Source organism: Megascapheus bottae, chromosome X, assembly GCF_031878675.1.
Source record: "Megascapheus bottae isolate mThoBot1 chromosome X, mThoBot2.hap1, whole genome shotgun sequence".
Taxonomy (NCBI): domain Eukaryota; kingdom Metazoa; phylum Chordata; class Mammalia; order Rodentia; family Geomyidae; genus Megascapheus; species Megascapheus bottae.
In genome coordinates, this window is record NC_143547.1 from 80,949,390 (window position 1) to 80,969,088 (window position 19,699).

The following is a 19,699-nucleotide window of genomic DNA, read 5'->3' on the forward strand; positions in this document are numbered from 1 at the left end:
GTGACCCAGAATATCTCCCCCTCCCTGTAATGATGATCTTGCTTTTCCATAAGGGCTTTCCTTTGATTCAGGGAAAGGGCCAACCAATGAGAGAGGGGCATGTTAGATTATTTTGGGGAAGGGCTTGTGCCAACAAGATTCACTTTTACCAGGCGCCAAGTGTCCCCAGCAACCAGTGTCTCCTGTACCAGCAGAAGCTCCAGAACTCTCACCCACTTGCCTGCCTCTGCGGCATATCTGCCCACTGAACAGCCATGAGAAGGCAACTCCGGTCCAGAAGGGGTCCAGTCTTTCCTTACGGTTATGGCTACAGACTTGTGAGTCCCAGGGAGCAGAATACTTTGTTGTCTTCTTTTGTATGGGGCGGGTTGGGGGCTGTGTAGGCCATGGATTATGGCCTGTTCTTCTTGAGAAGAAACAGAAAAATTGGGAGAATCGCAGGGTTTCAAGAAAGAGCAGTGATTCCCAGAACCCTAGGGCTGGATGGAAGGAAGAATCGTATTTTCCTATGGCACAAAGATAAGGAAAAGGAAAGAGATGAGAGAATAAGGGCCTTCTGAAGTTTTGCTTTTCCCCTGGGAGTCTGTAATTTGAATAGATGTTTTGGATTCTGGAAGTAGATGTTTTATTGTAAGGAATTTAGCCAAGAAAGAAAGGAAGGGGAAGAGGAAATGAAAGGCACTGCCTACCCAGCTGTCTCAGTCCCTTTGGGTTGGAAGTTTCGTAGAACCCAGCTGCTCTTTTTCTAAAGCAGAAATGCCAACTGTAGTTAAAATCGTAGACTCCTGGGCTGGGAGTTTGGCCTAGTGGTTAAAGTGCTTGCCTTGCATGCATGAAGACCTGGGTTCGATTCCTTGGTTCCACATACATAAGAAAAAAAAGCTGGAAGTGGTGCTCAAGTCCAGGACTGGCAAAAAAAAAAAATCGTAGACTCCTTGATGGAAAGTAGCAAGATAGATGCTCACATATCATCTTTCCAGAGCTTTTCATTATACAAAGGAAGTATTGGAGCTCAGAGCCTCAGAGTGACTTGCAAGTTACTGGTAGCACCAACTTGAGAATGCATTTCTCCTCATTAATAACCGTGTGGTCTTTCCACTGTATTTGAAGTACATAACTCCCTAGGCCTGTATCCACCACCACTCATTTACCTCCTTGCCTGACACCTCAGTTGGCCTAACACACACACATACACACACACACACACACACACATACACACACACACACACACATCACCTTTGCTATCTCAGTGTATCAAGAATACATTACAAATTTATTTGACTCAAAAATTTGTTCACCTCTGTTTTGCTATAAATCATTAATATAGAGGGGGTGGTATTCTGACATGTTTCAGAGAGAGAATTACAATCTGACTCCCAGAAAGAAATAATAATCCATTTTTTCTTTGGAAGTGACCACTTATATATCCAGAGAAATAAGTGAAGATTGCCAAAGAGCCAGCAGAAGAAAATGCAAATTTTTCTAACCCCATGTCATGGCATTCTAGCAACAATTTGTAAGATCTTGATATCCCCCAAGTCACTCGTAGCTTGATGTAGTCAAAGTCTGTGGGGAAGATGTAACTATTCCTGATTTGACTGAGTATGTATTCAATGTCACTAAAATTGTTGTGTCTAATATGGTATTTGTTACAAAGGATCTGGCTTTTATAATACTTGATGATATTTAAAAAGGAATTAATGAAATCATATACTTAATTTTTTTCCTAGAAAATTAAGCAGCCGTTCAGGTGTTTACAATGTGTTTTTCAATGCAGCATGAAAACTTATCCTTTAGGCCATACTGTTGGTTTAGATATTTATATATTTAGATTGCTCAAAATGGAGCCACCTTCTGTCCTTCAGACTTCCCTTTTAGGGAAACATGATGGCCTTGGTACACACCCACCACCATATCCCAGCATAGCCTCACATACTGTCACATGAGGGCAATTCCAATTTAGGAAATGGACATGCTCATCACCAAAGAGTTTCCTACTGGATTTAAAGAAAATAGTTGCATGGCATTGCAATTTACAGAGAATTTAATTAAGAAACTTTTGAAGAAGACATCTCTTACACGATGTGACAATCCCTGGAAACACAGAAGTGGGGCTTGGGGGGGGGAATCAAAAGGTATTTGAGGTTCCTGAAGTAAGACTCAGGTGGTGGGAGTCTGTGGAAGGATATTAGCTATGAGAAGATTAATTCTCCCCGGGAGGGTAAGGCTTTAACGACAAGTCACTTTTAATAGGATTATCATGAGAGCTCATTTCTACAAATAAGATCAGGCTGAGGCGATGGGCAGCTGCTTCCTCCACAGAACAGAGGTGCAAGGCAGGGAGAGGCAATAAGGAGAAAAAAGAAGTTGCTCTGAAAATACACAGAAAATGAATTCCTCCAGGATAAAATATTACATTTCAAATTCTCTGATACACTAGTGTAATAGTGGCCATAATGAGTTCCTAATCTAGTACACATGACTACTGAGGTTACAGTACTCACTCAGAGTTCCTGTATCCTGATTTTCAAGTCAGGCAAGTATCACTGACATTTCCTTAGCACTGACTGAGTAATTAGCTGTGGGCATCAAATCATGGTTGGCCAGTAAGAGGTTAGAAAATATAGATTCTAACACTGGGTGATCAAAACCTAATTAAAGAGATCCAGTGTGTATATAGCTTCACATATAAGTGAAAGGTATCTAAGAACATGTGTTGATCTAGTCAACATTGGCTGACAGGCAAGGTTTATTCTTCCTAAGCTTATACTGTACACCCACATGAGAGTCAGAAATTCTTGATTGAAAGTACCTACATTCTTTCAGGAACCCAGACATTATCATGCTTCATATATCTTCTGAGCTACCTGTAGGCACTTATGCTCAATGTGATGGAGAAGGAATTTCATTGTCCAGAGTATCAACAGACATAGGTTCTGAGGACTGTCTGCTTTGTCTTGAATTTTGATCTTGCCCTTTCTCTGAATCTCAGATGGAAAATAAAATCTTAAAAGTCCCTGTCAGTTCTGATATGGTATATGATATAGACCTGCACATTTGAACAACTTAGAGAGAAACTTTAAAAAGTACCTATACACAAGAGCTAACTAGTTGTGGGTGGACCAAACACTGAGATTAGTGCCTCGTCATTCTGTATCACTTACAGTGTAATAAGCCAAGTTGCACCAAAGGTAGCATTTTTATCTCTGAGTGTCCTCTAAGTGGCCTTTGAAGAATCAGGGAAGAAGGGGACAGTACAGAGCCCTGACCTCCAGCATTCGACATACTGAACCCCAACAGGTGCACAGGTTCCAACACTCTTCAAACTTGGACAGCAGAGAGAAGAGAGGTTGGCTTCATTTTCTGCTGCTGCAGTGAACCTTGGCAGACTCCCAAAGAGTATGTGGCTGATAGGCATTTGAAATATCACTTGGTGAAGTCAGTGGGTCTTTTTTTCTCTTCTCTTCCCTCTCCACCCCTCCCTTCCCCTTCTCCCCACTTTGCCTGCCTTCCTTCCTTCCCTTCTTCCTTTCTTGCTTCTTTCATTTCTTCCTCCTCTGTCTCTATCTCTCTCTCCTTTATTTTTGCTTCTTTTAATTTTTGTCTAATTTTCTTAGAACCATCTACAAGAAGAATACTCTTTTAAATCTCAATTAATCATGTTAAACAATCAATCCAAAGGCAAAAGAAAATAAATAACCTACCCTTGGGGTTGGAGGCATGGTTTACTTGTAGAGCACTAGCCAAAGAGTGAAAAAAATCAGGTAATAAATTCAACTCCTGGTCTTGGACTAAAAAGGAAAAAAAATCAATGAACGAGCTACTACATGCTGAGTTTTACTATACACCCAGTTTTTTGTTTTATTCCTTGGTTTTACTAGGAATCAGAGCAAACTAAGAAAGTATCACTTGGAGTCCCAGCTCTCAAGTGATCCATCTACCCAGCTTAAGGCAGCAAGTGGGGAAAAAAATCTCTATTTCTTGTTTTTGTTGAGAAGCCAATCATAAGTTTTGAAGAGAGGTACCGCAGTTGGCCTCTCCTCTTAAGGTCTGTCCCAGGCTATTTTTAGGCACAACTTGGGATGGTAAGGTTGAACAGCTGAAAGTGTTAGTATAAAGATGGCTTGGCCTAGGAATTTGCCATCACAGATATAAGTATGTAAGACTATTCCATCTTCCACTGTGAGCTCAGCTCTGTCCTGACAGGTCAAAGTTAAGTGGGAGGGCAAGGTCCCAGAACAGCATACCAGTATGAGATGTCCTAGGGAAAGATCTCAAAAGCGTGAAGCTGAAAATAAAACATGCACCTCTATGCAAAGAATACTGATTCAATACAGGTCATAGAAAGGATATTTTTTTCACAAGAACAGAAGGAAAAATCTACCTCTTGTAACAGTAAATAGGTTTATGGGGAAGTGGAAATTTGAAGTGTCTCCAAATATTGAGTTGTTTCCACTTATTCTTGACTGGTTGGATGTGCCATTGGAAATTTTTTTTTCAGCAAAAGGACTGTGTTTTGTCACTGTTCCAGGATGATCAGGACGAAGTAAATCAGAACTACTTAGCAGATGAAGAAGAGGAAGCAGAAGAAGAGGCTCGGGTGATGATGGCACTTGAATTGGAGGAAGAAGAAGATGAGGAGGAGAAACAAGAGGAGGAAGAGGAGGAAAAAGAGCAAAAAGAGAAAGAAGAGGGTCAGGGTCAGCCAACAGGCAATTCCTGGTGGCAGCAATTGCAGATCTTGAATGAATACTTGTGGGATCCGGAGAGAAGGATGTCTCTGTCCCAAACAGGTCAGAGTTGGAATAAGTCTCATTCATTCCAGTGCCTCAGTCTGGTGTCCTTTGCATTTGGCGTGGTATTCAAGGCTCCTCTGATGGTCTGTTTGCAAACTTCCCTAAATATTTAACATATGGACACTGATGCCTAGGAAAATGCCTGGTCTGCGGACCAGAACAAATTCCAACTAGATGATCAAACTTAATTGTACAATTGATATCAAGTGGGCTAAGTATGAGATATAGAGAGGCAGTAAAAATGAGCTGAAAAATTCATCTTCTTTAAAGTCCCAGCTCTGTCATTTTCTATCCATGAGATGATGGCCTCATCATTTACCCTCCCTTAGCCTCAGTCTCCCCACTTGCTCAATGAAAGAAAATAACCATGCCTTGCCTCTCTCACAGGTTTATGAGGCCTCCCTTAAGGTGTTGGAAATGTACCATTGGAAGTACCATGCTGAACACATTTCTAGCATTTGTGGCAGAAACACTTGTGAAAGGTTTAAGCCTATCACTTTACTTAGTAAAGTCAGAGGGCATCTCTGAACCCTATGATAGATCTGGGTTTAAGAAGATGACTATTGAAGATCAAGTCTGAGCTTCCTTTGTGCTCAACTGATGGTAGAATATGTGCGTGTGCTTGCGCATGCGTGCATGTCCATGTGCACTAGTCTTGGGGCTTGAACTCAATGCTTGGGTTCTGTCCCTGAACTTTTTCACCGAAGGCTAGCACTCTACCACTTTAAGCCGCAGTGCCACTGCTGGTTTTCTGGTAGTTAATTGGAGATAAGTGTCTCATGGACTTTTCTGCCTGGCCTGGCTTTGAATTGCAATCCTCAGATCTGAGCTTCTTGAGTAACTAGGATTACAAGCGTGAACCACCAGTATCTAAATTGTTGGTAAAATTTTTTGTCTTTACTTCTTTTTCTTTGGACCACATCCTTTACCATTTTTACTTCACAAGCTTCTATTCCCTTTTTTAGTATCCTATGTACCTTTGAAACTATTCTTCCTAAATCGTCGTGCATGAAGTAAAATTCACACTTGACACATTCTACGCCCTCCCCCGAAATGAGCAGCTGCTGATTTGTAACTCAGTAAGAGTGACCTACTGCCAAAATGTAGGCTGCTAAAGTTGGTGGCCATGCCTTCCAAAGGTCTCTTTGGCTGAGAATTCTCTCCTTCATAGTTAATGCTGCTGATTTTGTTCAGTTAGGGTCAAGCAGTCAGTCCTACTTCCTGGAATCAGGAATAGCAGATGTGGGGCTGTAAACAACACTGGTCACCCATAACCCCCCTCAGTTCCCAGCCCCACCCTGACCCATCCCTCAAACTCCCAACTGGAACAAATGTACCATTTAAGGGACATTCTAACATTCTGCAAGCTACAGACAAATGCTGGACACTTGTTAGAGCTCCAAAGAGGGCCCAGCTGTTTGGTGCTTGTCTAAAGAGGACTGGAAAATTAGACTTTGTGAAAAGCAAGAGTGATTCTGAGAAAAGAAACTATGCATTGACCCCTAAACTGTCACCCTTTGAAACTTCCCCAGATACGCTCATATGAATGCTTTAGTGGATGGCAATCCACAAGCCAATAAAAGGGAATGAGGAAAGAAGTTTCAATACTTGGGGAATGTATGTCAGGAGAGAGGCTATACGACTATGGTAGGCTGTATCCAGACCTGGTTAGAAGGTTTAGGAGCCCATAAATTGAGACTTCTTCTGTTGGACTCTCATTGACTAGGGAAAGGACAAGTGGTAGTATGAGTGCTCAGGCCATTAACACAATAGCTGTTACCCTGTTTCCTGATGGCAAGGTGACCATTTGAGCATTTAATCACCCTGTCCCAACCTAGACATCAACAAGTCCAACCTATAGACCCAGCCTATTAATATACACTTGGCTTTTAATTTGGTAGCCAAGCAACCCCTTATTCTTAGGAACTATATGTTATTTTATTAGATGCTGAAAAAAACATATGACATAGTTGTATTATTATTCCCATTTTGCAGATATAGAAACTGAGGCTTACAGAATATAAGGAACTTATCTAAGGTCACACGGTAAGTAGGTGACAGTGCTAGATTTCAAACACCACAGTTCTTGCTAGAAAACTTCATTCTAGTAACAGGTTGAGCTGTTTTGGTAGAAAGAGTTGGTAGCCATGCATACTTAGTGGTCTAGCAAAGACTGGATGGGTGTGTTTGTGGGGGAATCAGGGAGAACCCTTGATTAGCTATACTAGGGCTCCAAGTAATATCTGAACACCTGGAGCAAGAAGGACTGAAAGGATTGATGAGTTCAGATAGCAATTATTCTTGGTTTTCCTGGGAAGGGCAGGGAGAATGAAAATAGTTAAGTTAATCCACATTCCAGGACATCACTCCCTGAGTGAGCCTGGGTGACATTCTCCTAACTAGAGCTTCCTGGTCATCCATTCAAAAGGAAAAATAATATTGCCAAGGGAAAACATTTGTGTTCCATTTCTTTCCCTCCATGTATGAAACTGTGGCTTTGGGTTCCCTGGGAGGGCTCCAACAATTAATCCATTCTCAAGATTGGGGAGATAGTATAGAAATAGAGGAAGCCCAGGGACATATCCCATTAGGATAGTCAGTGGGCAATAGCTGAAAATCACAGGCTCTTCTCTAGACACTCCAACTGAGTCAGACATGTTCATGCTCCAGTTTGGCTTTGATTCATCTTGTTCCATTTACAGCTGGATAGCAAGATTTCTCTCTCCCTCCCTCCTGCCCCCCCCTCTCTCTTTCTCTTTCTCTTTCTCTTTCTCTCTCTCTCTCTCTCTCTCTCTCTCTCTCTCTCTCTCTCTCTCTCTCTCTCTCTCTCTCTCTCTCTCTCTCTCTCTCTCTCTCTCTCTCTCTCCGTTCCTCCTTCCCTCCCTCCCTCAATGTCTCCATTTTATTTGCTTCATGGTCCAATTTAAAAATTTATATTTGAATTCAGTTTGGGGTACAACAAAGTTACAAAGTTGCATGGTTTGTGTTCTGGTTTCTCTCATGATTCAGTTCAAATCTTCCAACACCATGTCACTGCTATGAGCGAAGCCAAATATTGTTGCCTGAGAGATCCCCAAGGAGAACTTGGAAAGAACTTTTAGACAGCAGGGTTATGCTCATTTACCTTACTCTCTGCCGCCTAATCTCAAGGCAAGCTGAGTCCTAATGCATCCCACAGAAGAGCATTTCAGCTATGCTTCTGATCCTATAATAATAATAATGTTAATAAAAACAATGATGAGTATCATTTTCAGATCATTTAAGGTCTTCCAGGCTCTATGTGTTCATATGCATTATTTAGTGCAATAAATAAGTACTATTGTTGTCCTCCCTTTCCAATGAGGACATTGAGGCCAGAGTGGGGGCATAGTATGTTTAAGATTCAGCACCTAGGAAGTGGTATTGTAAGTGTTAAGCTTATTCTCATTTATCTGCAAGGAATCCAGGATGCAGAGAGATTCTTTAAATTGCCCAAGGTCAAAGATGGCAAATGTCAGTGATTAAGTATCATTTCCTTTTCCTTGTGCCTGCATCAGTGTTCTTATTGAAGAGCTGAGCCACTTGAACTTTGCTAAAGATGAATAATATTTGAAATAAGTACAGTAAAACCTTACTATTCCTTGATTAGAGGCATGTCCGGTGGAAATTAATCAAAAATTTGAATTATAGGCTGCATGAAAAGAAATGCTGTTTTCATCACTTGCAAATACATACAATCATTGGAACCAAGCTGCTAGAACACTTCAGAGTATCTGCCTTAATAAATGGTGAAGAATGATTTGTACTTAGGACATAAACTATTGCCCAGAGGACTATCAAGCAATGTGCCCTCTGTAATGGCTTAATCTCTACTTCCCTGCAATCTTGCTCATGGTTATCATGTGATTAGTAAGCCATTCTACTGGAGAAGCTATAAAAGGTAAAAGTGCAGTCAGATCATAACATGATCCTCACCAATTCCAGATTGGTGACATTTGAATAAGCATAGATATACAGAATTGAGGACATTTTTTTAAAGCTAGCAGGATGTTGGTGGCTTGTGCCCGCAATTCTAGTGACTCGGGAGGCTGATATCTGAGAATCACGGTTCCAAGCCAGCCCAGGCAAAAAAAAAAAATGTCTATGAGAGTCTTACCTCTAATTAATGAAGAAGCCTGAAGTCTGAAGTGCAGGTATGGATGAAGTGGTAGAGCACTGAGATAGCACTCAGGCCCAGGGTTCAATCCTCAGGATGTGTGTGCATGCGTGTGTACACACACACACGCACACACACACACCACACCAGCCATCTCATATCTGACGTGGTTCTAGGCTATGACTTCAGCTGACACCCAGAACTTGTTGCTAAGCACTGACCATTGTCATCTTTGATTGCTCTGCAGGCCTGATTTTAGTCATTTACTTCTTCTTCTATGCTTCCCTGGCTGCTGTGGTCACTGTTGGCATGTATATGCTCTTTCTGACCATCATTCCTTACATGCCGACCTTCACTGAGAGGATGAAGCCTGGTAAGTGTGCCCAAATGACCTGTGTTGTCAGAACTTTCTGGACAGAAATCCACTTGCACAGCATGTTCAGCTTCAATTAAATTTGGTTCTTCCCGGTAATGACTTAAGAGATTCAATTATTAAGAGTAAAAGTAAAATGGTACTTGGCAAATTATGGTCCTTTTCATTTTGATTGCCTGGGGGGAAATGGTTTCATGGGAATCAATACAAAAAAAGATCCAAGAATGGGTTAATATATCCAAGACCTGTTTTCATTGCCAGGAGTTATGATCAGACCCTTCGCTCACAGCCTTAATTTCAGCTTCAACGTTTCTGAACCTGACACTTGGCAGCATTATGTGATTAGCCTAAATGGCTTTCTCCAGGGTAAGTAAGTTCCTATGAATGGTGGAAAGCTCTTTTTAAAGGTGATAGGTGAGAGATCAAAATTCAAAATGTAGCTGACCCAGAAATTCTAGTCTCAGTAATGCCAGCACATTGTGGTCTTTTCTTGCTTTAAATACTCCTCAACACCCCTCATGTAATAAAAAAAATACTCTACTGTGTGTGATTGTTTGTATGAGATGCATTGAAAGCATGCCAGTTAACTCTACAGGAAGCACTCTGAAGCACAAAGGTTGTTTTCACTTCATGAACACTCTTACAGCACCTAGTTAAATCCTAAGAACATCCAAGTGATCACTTGTAAAAAATAATAATAATTCTGGAGGGAGATAATGGTGAGAAAAAGAGAATGTTCTCCAGAACTGAAAAGTTTCTGCCTGCTACACTTTATCAAGGTAAGACACTTTATTTTTTTTCTGGATGGGCTATCTTGACAATAGAAGCAAGTATCTCGGAGACCAGTGTTGGAAATATAGTTAGATCTTGTATCAAAAAGAAGCCCCCAGCCAGGCACCTTTTGGGCCTTTAATCCTAGCTACTCAGGAGGCTGAGATCTGAAGATTGCCAGTCCCAGCATGAGAGTCCGAGAGGTTCTTATCTCCAATTAACCAGCAGAAAACAAGAAGTGGTGCTGTGACTCAAGCGGTAGAGCCCTAGCCTTGAGCTGAAGAGTTCAGCTGGACAGCACCCAGGCCCAGAGTTCAAGCCTCACTACAAACCAAACCAAACAAACAAAAAGCCCCCAATGTACACTGAATTAGGAAGAAAATGATTGCTTCTTACCATGTGACAGGAAGTTATTCATTTAACTTTAAATGTTTTCTCATTTAACTTTAACCAGACATAATAGAGCCTGGTTATCTTAGAAACTTATCTTATAAATAAGGAAATTGGCACATAAAAGGAGACACAATTTGGTCTAAATCTCCTAGCAGTGGTATCAGTGTTTTGACACTCATTTATTACTCCAGGGGCCTGTGACACCAGGGAATCATGTAGGAGTTTGTTAGAAAGGTAGAATCTCAGGTCCTACTTAAGAGCCATCCAACCAGAATCTGCATTTTAACAAAATCAGCGGATGTGTAGTTTGAACTTTAAAGTTTGACACATTCTCTTTCCATCTCTGGGCAGTGGCCATCTAAACAAGAGTGGAGAAACTCAGCTTTAAATCAGCAATATTCAGTGTTATTTTTGAGAAAAAATTGAGCTTCAGATTCCTCACCTATTGAATGAGAGAGCTTCGTTCTTCCTGGTTCATGTAGTTCTTTTTTTTTGCATTTTTTAATTGTAATTAGTAAAAGGGTTACATGATATTTGCCAGATAGAAGGTGCATTAATTCACGTACATTGATACCCTTCCACATGTCTTGGTACCCATTTCCCTCGGTTCATGTAGTTCTATGTTTGGCCTCAGACATATTTAGGACATCATATCCAGTGCAGTAACTTGTGTCTGCTGAGGAAACTCCTGACAAAGCGAACAGAAGGAGAAACACCAATTTTGACCTGATGATAGAGACAGAAAATATTAGGGAAACTAATGAGTTTTTACTTTCTAAGAGTAGATAATAGGTTCTTCTAAAAAGGAACACATATCTGAAATAGACAGCCCAGAATATCAGTTTCATTCCCATGGGGACTACAATTGAGCAGTAAGGATCATGCTCATGTCACAGTAGTATTTTCTGCCAGTCGGGGGCTTGAACTCAGGGCCTGAGCACTGTCCTTTGTTTTTTCTCAAGGGTAGAGCTCTACCACTTGAACCACAGCACCACTACCAGCTTTTTTCTATGTATGTGGTGCCGAGGAATCAAACCCAGGTCATTGTGCATGCTAGGCAAGCACTCTACCACTAGGACAAACTCCTGGCCCATGTCACAGTATTTTTAATGGAACTACCTCAGGAGAAACAATGAGCATGTGATTGCAGCTTCTGTTTAGAAAGTTATTTTGTGACCTGGTGCTTGTTTCTTTAAAAAGATTAAAACAAACATCCATTATATCTTAGTAATATATTAATATAATATTAAGATATGAATTATATGTTCATGTGTATTATAGCATATAATGTATCATTATATTAATTTCAACCAATTTTGAAATAAGAATTTCCCAAACTCAGTTTGATGGATCTTAGAACTCATGAAAATAACAAAAGCTCCTTTCAGCTTTCTGATATGTGTACTTTGCCCACCCATTACATGCCATCCAAAATAAAATGACACTAACCCTAAGTGTCTTTGGTCCCAATAGACAATACCTCACCTTCTCAGTGTAGACCCTGTGATTATCTCTGGATTATATTTGCCTGTCCTTGGACTTTCTCAAGGCTAGAGCTCTACCACTTGAGCCTCAGCACCACTTTCAGCTTTTCCTATGTGTGTGGTACCAAGGAATTGAACCCAGGTCTTTGTGCATGCTAGGCAAGCACTCTACCACTAGGCTAAACTCCTGGCCCTGGAATCTTTGGTCTATATTTTAACTGAAGGTCCTATTTAGAGTACTAACATGTTCTGTAAAGGATAAGGAGGTGGTTTATTCCCTCCTCTACTTACCCCCCCTCACCCCTTTGTTCTCTTCCTTTTCCTCATGCCCTTTCTCTTCTCTCCATGTTCCCTCAGTTCCACAATACTTCTCACTGTCTTACATCAGATGCCTCTCATTGACCTCCAAAGGACAGATTTTCTAAACTGAATTTGAAGACATTTCACTTAGGAACTTAGATTCCTTATCAGTGTCATGCCTTGACCTGATTCAGTCTTCTTCCAAAATGTACCTACCATCCATGTGGCCATTCTTCTTCCAGAAGGAGAAGATTTAGCTCCTCTAAGTTTATAGCTTAACATATCTGGAAAGATGTCATGGGAAAATAGAAAAAAATGATAAGGTGTCCAAAATAACACAGGCCCGTGAAATGGATGTCCATAAATTGTAAGAGAATGAGAACTAAGAGTACAGATAATCCAGTGGGGTGAGCTGACAAGCCAGGAAGGTATCTGATACAAGGCCACAGGGATTGGGATAGACTGAGCAGACCTTCAGAGGGGTAAAAGCAAGCTGGAGCAAAGGAAATTATGGAATGAGAGCTGCTTAAAACATGCCCTTCTCCTATAGCACCTGCCTAACATAACCTTTGACACCCCCACTATTATTTAGGCTATAATGACAGTCTTCAAGAGGAAATGAATGTAGATTGCCCACCAGGGCAATACTTCATTCAAGATGGAGATGAAGATGAGGACAAGAAGGCCTGTCAATTTAAACGTTCCTTCCTGAAGAACTGCTCTGGACTGGAGGACCCCACTTTTGGATACTCTACTGGACAGCCTTGCATCCTCCTAAAGATGAACCGGGTATATTAGCCTTTGTTATTCCATGATACGTGGATGAGCTGGGTTAGGGGGGCTGTGAGTACTCCATTTCTTTCTCTTTTTTGCCAGTCCTGGGACTAGAACTCAAGACCTGGGCACTGCCCTTGAGCTTTCTCAAGACTAGCATTCTACCACTTGAGCCACAGCACCACTTTTGGCTTTTTCTATGTATGTGGTAATGAGGAATCAAACCCAGGGCCTTGTGCATGCTAGGCAAGCACTCTACCACTAGGCTACACTCCCAGCCCCTAAACACTATTTATTTTGGGTCTTCTTCACACCCTACAAATTTGGTTATTTTAACCAGCAGTATCAGAAATGCAAACTAGGCAAAGCTTTCAATTCCTTTTTCTCCTTCAGTGCTTGCTACTGTCATTCTTCTCCATTCCCAAACCTGCCCCTGATCACTCTTACTAAAAATGGGATCCTAGCTGGACATGTCTGCAACTCCAGCACCAAGGAGGAGTCTTGTGTTATTTGCAATAGAGGATTGATATGGGGGATGTGGTGAGGGACAGTTCTCTCGTCATTTCCTGTCATGCCTTAATTATGCTTGACCAGACACACTCCTCTTGAAACAAGAAAATTCTTTACATTATTAAAGTTATCTTTATGAAATTTTCCCAATGTGTTAATAACAGACAGATATATAACATGGAGTAAGTTGGACTGCAGGACTTGAAAGATGTTTTGCATTTTCTGATGTTAGTAACCATTTCTGGGAAGGCAAAATAGATTACGTTAATGTCTCAACAGGGATGACTCAAGGGTTGGGGGGAAGGTTAGAAGATCTATTTTTTTATTGTCATTTATGAAGAAAAGTATTTTTAAAAAGAACACTGCTTTTCTTTTGCTAGATTGTAGGCTTCCGTCCCGAGTTTGGAGATCCAGTGAAGGTTTCCTGCAAAGTTCAGGTAAAGTGGGGTTTATTTTTTTGCTAGTCTTGGGGCTTGAACTCAGGGCCTGAGCACTGTCCTTGGGCTTTTCTCAAGGGTAGCATTCTGCCACTTGAGCCACAGCCCCATTTCCAGCTTTTTCTCTATATGTGCTACTGAGGAATCGAACCCGGGTCTTTGTGCATGCTAGGCAAGCACTCTTATGACTAGGCCAAACTCCCGGCCCAGGTGTTTTTTAATAAGCAGTGTTGGTATTTCTGTTTCATGTGAAAAGATCCTTTCCAAAGACTGACACATGAAAGAGATCATCATAACTATACTCACCTATAGTGTTTTCAGACCTTCCTCTTTCCAGAAAGCATTCAGTGTGTGTGTGTGTGTGTGTGTGTGTGTGTGTGGTGTACTGGAAAGGAAGGTGGGGTCACTGTGTCACAATTTATACCTGTGAAAGCCAAACAGTGATCTTCAGCTAGGAGGCCACAGCAGGGAACAGTGATGTGCAAACCCTTTCATTGGGATTCTGTTTCCACTTTTGCTTTTAGCTCTAATTACTTGTTTCTTTGAACTAAACAAACAGTTTTCATTAGAGTCATTAGTCCCTGGTTTTCAAACCGAATTTCACATTTTGTAGCAATGACCGGTGGCACTGGATGTTGCAATACAAATGACTACAAGGGAAGTATAAACAGAACTCTATTAATATGCTAATTAACTGTCCTTGGAGGGGCCATTAACTCCTATCTCATCTGCACCAATTAGCAGCTTACTGTAGGAACAAGCTCTAGATCTTGCATTTGTTTCTTAAACAGGCAGTAGTTTCTTCCTGTTCAATGACATCAACAGGAACAAGCTAGCCCAGGACAGTTAACTTACCAATGTAAGAGGCCAGATAATTCCATTGTCAGTACTGGTAATAAAGGTCAAAACTCTAGTCCTCTCAGTGGCAAATCTTAAAGCAGTATAAATCAGCAAGTATTCAGCCAATAGCCCATATTTAGAAAGTATTTGTTGATCTTATCAGTTTCTAGGTACTTTGCTAGATATTGATAAATACCACTGCCTCTGAAATCAGGATAAGGAAGTATTGCAGGCACAATAAAAGGTACAATAGGATCATGGGAGAGAGACAGATCAGTTCCATGAGAGAGGTGGTGATGCTGAAGATGAGTTTTGAAAGGTCAAATAATATTTGCCAAGTGAACAGAGTATATGTGTAACAGTTAAGCATGGGAGATATGACAAATCCAAGGAATTGATTTCACAGACCATTTATAAAAGATAAATTTCATTAGTTTTATTTTTCTTTCTCATTTTTTTTTGTTTTGGTTGGTCATGGGGCTTGAACTCTGGGCCTGGGCGCTCTCCCTGGGCTCTTCAGCTCAAGGCTAGTGCTCTGCCACTTGAGCCATAGAGCCACTTCTGATTTTTTGATGGTTAAGTGGAGACATGAGTCTTACACTTTCATGCCTAGGCTGGCTTTGAACCTCGATCCTCATATCTCAGCCTCCTGAGTAGCTACAATTACAGGCATGAGCCACCATGCCTGGTCCCTCATTAGTTATTTTTTTAAAACTGGTAAATATAAATCATAAAAGTAAACTTGATTTTTCGATGGTACTGAGGTTTGAACTCAAGGTCTCATACTTCCTAAATGGACACTCTGAGCTATGCCTCCAGCTCTGATTGCTGCTGTTTATTTTTAATCTAGAATATTGCTTCCTTCCCTGGGCTTGCATCTGGGCTGATCCACCTATATAAGGCTTGTACAATAGGTATGCCCCATCACATCCACCTCTTCCTTGAGAAGGGGCCACTTGGACTTCATTTTTTTAATCCCAAACTAGGTTATAGACATGTGTCACTGATGCCCTATTCTCAACTCAGTCTTAAAACTAGCAAATATTTTTCTTTTTTGGTACTAAAATGTGACTGAGGGCCTTCTATGTTAGTCAAGTACTCCACCACCAAGTTCCATCCCAACTTTGTCTGTTGGGGTAAGTCCTGTTCATGCAAGCTATTCATTTTCAATGTTCATTGGACCTTGCTGAGAATTATATTTGGGCGGATTGAATATAAGAGTCTCTGTATATTCTATAATGATACTAGTCAAACGCACATCCACTGTGGATCTCAAGCAGGATGAGGTAATAACTAGTATATATTATAGGGAAATTAGTTTATAGCCAAAACAATAATAGCAGTAATGTACCATTTGTCCATATTAGCCCCCTGACCCCTGCTACTTAGGGCAAATCTAGCATATCATCATCTGTCATGATGGGATAAGAATAGCCCCATTGAAACATATCCACTACCTGCATCTCTTATGATGCCTTTCCTGACGCTACCAGCTGTAGTTGAGCACTATAATGTGGCCAGAGACATAAGCTGTGCGTCTATGTATCAAGTCCCTGTGTGTCTGATCCAAATTCCAATAGAACTGAGCCTGCAATGCCCATGTTATAAAGTGGGATGTAATAAATACATTCTAATTCATGCATACCTCAGCTCCAAAGTCTAAGGTGCCAGACCCACCGTAATTCTTTGGAGAAGGGCTAGAATACAGGAAAAGCCCTTTACAGCCTTTCTGCCTGAGTTCACTAGAAGCAAGAAGAGAGCCACGCTGAACACCTTTGACCTTCTCAGTGTAGGCCTTCTATTTAGTGTTCTTTGAAGCGCAACATATGAAGGCAAAATCATTCCTTGATTGTTCTTCTCTGGGCACAGGTCAAAACTGACTTCTGCTCCATTCTACATTTATGATCATTCTGGGGGCAGTTGATTGTGGATCACACTATGATTTCATCTGAAGTCCAAATGATTTTTCTCAGAATTCAACTCACTTGGTGACTCAACACTCCATATATATCTTTTGCTTACAGAGAGGTGATGAAAACAATATTCGATCCATCCATTACTACCCAGAGTCGGCTTCTTTTGACCTCCGCTACTATCCTTACTATGGTAAACTGACTCATGTAAGTTTTATCCCTTCCTTCTTTCCTGTCTTAAAGGACTAAGAAAAAGAGGATGCCTGAGATTTATACAAATTAGGGAGGCACAGGTAGTAAAGGATAGATGAAGGGGCTCCCTCTACAAATTTCTATGACAACTAAACCCATTCCCATATCATAAACAACTTCATATAGCTTGGCACCAGTGGCTCACACCTGTAATCCTAGCTAGTGAGGAGGCTGCGATCTGAGGATCACAATTCAAAGCCAGCTCAAGCAGTAAAAACCATGAGATCCTTATCTCCAGTTAACCACCAAAGAGCTGGAAGTAGAGCTGTAGCTCAAGTGACAGAATGCTAGCCTTGAGCACCAATGCTCAGGGACATTTCCAAGCCTTGAGTTTAAGCTCCCAAACCAGCACAAAAGAAAATGTCATACACAGTTTGCTCTAACCTCTATAATTTTCAAGTGGGAAAATGATGGTTCAGAAAGAGGAAGTGACTTTTCCAAGCTCACATGTCTAATTAGTGGCAAAGCTAGAAGCAGACAAATCAGGACCATTGTGCTTAATCATGCTGAAATAATCACACATCCTTACTTCTCCTATTTGAAGGCTTTGGGTCAAGAAGACTTAATCTCCCCTATAGAGACTTTACGGATACTAGTTCTGGTTTGATTCATGTCTGATATCCAGAAAATTAAATCACTTTGAGTCAGAATTGGTTTTCCCCAGAGGACAATCAGACATCTGACAGTGACTTATGAAAGAAATGGGTAATTTCTCCACCGTTTCTCAAGGCAGGAAGAGTTTGTCAGCTGCTAGGGTCATTTGTGACTTGGCACGATAAGATTTACTTGATTCCCTTTGTGGAGTTTATGCAATTGTGCATATTTATAATTCATTACTATTTCACCTACAGGTTAACTACACCTCACCCCTGGTAGCGATGCACTTTACCGACGTAGTGAAGAACCAAGTGGTGCCTGTGCAATGCCAGCTGAAGGGCAAGGGCATCATAAATGATGTTATCAATGATCGTTTTGTGGGTAGAGTCATCTTTACCCTGAACATAGAGACTTAAGAACTTCACAAGGCCACTCCCACCAGTTCGGTTTCTTGTTTGGTTTCACCTGCATGTAGCACCTGCATTCTTTTACTTCAATTAGGACACAGTCAGATGGATGTCTAAGGCAGCAGATCATCTTTCCTTGCCTTTGACATGTGTAGGAAGTGATATTGTGGGACCTGTTTGATTTTATTTTAAGGTAGTCTCTCTTGATGAAAAATAGATGATACTCATTTCCTTTCCTCGCACTTAAAATTAAGACCATTCTTGCTGCTAAAAGTCCCGCTGCAGTATAAACATAGTACTGGAGAAAATCCTCAATAGCCATGGTTTGGAGATTTTCTGTAATGCTTATAAATTTATCCTGTTTACTGAAATTGTGTTGGCTTGAAAGGTAAGATTCCTTCCAACCAGAATGTAATCGAAACTTCTCTTTTCCCTTTCAAAAACTGCCTGGCAAGGTCCTTCTTTGATGATACCCATTCAGCCTAATTCAGATGACACCTAACACCACTCTATTTACAAAATTTTATATTCAGGGGGTGTGAGAAACCAGCTGCTTCCCACATTTTCAACTGGGACAGAAGCAGTGCTAAGTGGTTATTTTTCTGGGATAGAAATGAAGACCTTCCATGTACCTTTTTTTTCTTTTTGTTGCTAGCACTGAGGCTTGAACTCAGGGCCTGGGTCCTGCCTCTTAGTTCATTTTGTCCAAGACTAGCACTCTACTATTTGAGCCACAGCTCCACTTCCAGATTTTTGCTGGTTAATTGGAGATAAGAGTCTTAATAGACTTTTCTGCCTGGCTTGGGTTTGAAATACAATCCTTAGATCTCAACCTCGTGAGTACCTAGGATTATAGGCATGAGCCACCATCACCCTATTTGTGCAAGTTTTGGGGGAGGTGTGTCCCAGTGCAAATGTAGAAAATACTTACATATGGATGAAATTGGTGGTTGATTCCTTGCTCCATGGCATTATGGTACGAAGGAAAATATTCCTACAAACAAATTTGTCTCAGCTTCAGGCAGAGGCAAAAACATGAATGATCTCCATTGGCCAGTTCTTGAGCTATTTGCTTGACGATATGATTTTTGACAGTATAATTTTCTTTGAGACTGTCACAGATGGTTCTGTTGACCCCCAGCTGCAGCCTTGAGGATTGAAATTAGGGTTTGTCATCCAATACATGGCAAGACAGAAAGCACCTGTTGGGCCACCCTGATGCCAAGGCTCATCGGCCAGTTTTGCTTTTACTTAAAAAAAAATGACAAGAGGCAGATGTTTATTCAGGTTGTGGATCAACCAAGTTGTTTTATCCTATTTCTGGCCATGTGACCAGAAACACCTCCACCAGGGGGAAGTCTGGGACAAAGAGAGAAGGCACATATCAGTGTGTCAGAGTTCAAAGCAAGCTTAAATGCCACATAGATGCTCACAGAGTCAGTATCCTCTAATGGTGTTTACTTTCTCCCTGACAGGGACATGGCAGTGTGGTAAAAAAAAAAAAAAAACAAGTGAGAAAGTAACTATGTGTGTAGTGTTTAGTGTGACAAGCATTATAAACCTAGTATGTGGGAAAGATATGAGAAACAAGAAGGATAATAGCTAGGCCCTGAGTTCAAGGACCAGGACTGGCAAAACCAAACAAACAAAAACACAAAGGAGGAAAATAGCTATCTCCAATTAAGAATGAAGCCACCTTTATGAAACTATCATCA

At 41.0% G+C, this 19,699-nt stretch overlaps 1 protein-coding gene across 4 annotated transcripts; it reads left to right on the plus strand.

Annotated features, from left to right (window-relative positions):
• Window positions 1-254: 254 nt before the first annotated feature.
• On the plus strand, window positions 255-17,993 carry Atp1b4 (ATPase Na+/K+ transporting family member beta 4). Of its 4 annotated transcripts, XM_090325918.1 has the most exons (9): window positions 255-317; window positions 4,534-4,801; window positions 8,718-8,723; window positions 9,181-9,306; window positions 9,550-9,672; window positions 12,847-13,043; window positions 13,919-13,975; window positions 16,840-16,935; window positions 17,832-17,993. In XM_090325918.1, the coding sequence occupies exons 1-9, from the start codon at window positions 255-257 to the stop codon at window positions 17,991-17,993; spliced, it is 1,098 nt and encodes a 365-aa protein (XP_090182044.1). The 4 variants fall into 4 exon arrangements, with proteins under 4 accessions (XP_090182044.1, XP_090182043.1, XP_090182046.1 ...); XM_090325917.1 differs by lacking the exon at window positions 8,718-8,723 and having other exon boundaries at window positions 4,534-4,834; XM_090325920.1 differs by lacking the exon at window positions 8,718-8,723 and having other exon boundaries at window positions 4,534-4,810; window positions 9,184-9,306; window positions 9,568-9,672.
• The last annotated feature ends 1,706 nt before the right edge of the window (window positions 17,994-19,699 follow it).

What these genes read in the sequence shown, in the direction of transcription:
- Atp1b4 (XM_090325917.1), top strand. Translation starts at nt 255, where the DNA reads ATGAGAAGGCAACTCCGGTCCAGAAGGGGTCCAGTCTTTCCTTACGGT. An exon ending in ACGGTTATGGCTACAGACTT is followed by an intron (nt 318 to 4,533) that starts GTGAGTCCCAGG and finishes TCACTGTTCCAG; the next exon opens with GATGATCAGGACGAAGTAAA. An exon ending in AGGTTTCCTGCAAAGTTCAG is followed by an intron (nt 13,976 to 16,839) that starts GTAAAGTGGGGT and finishes TTTTGCTTACAG; the next exon opens with AGAGGTGATGAAAACAATAT.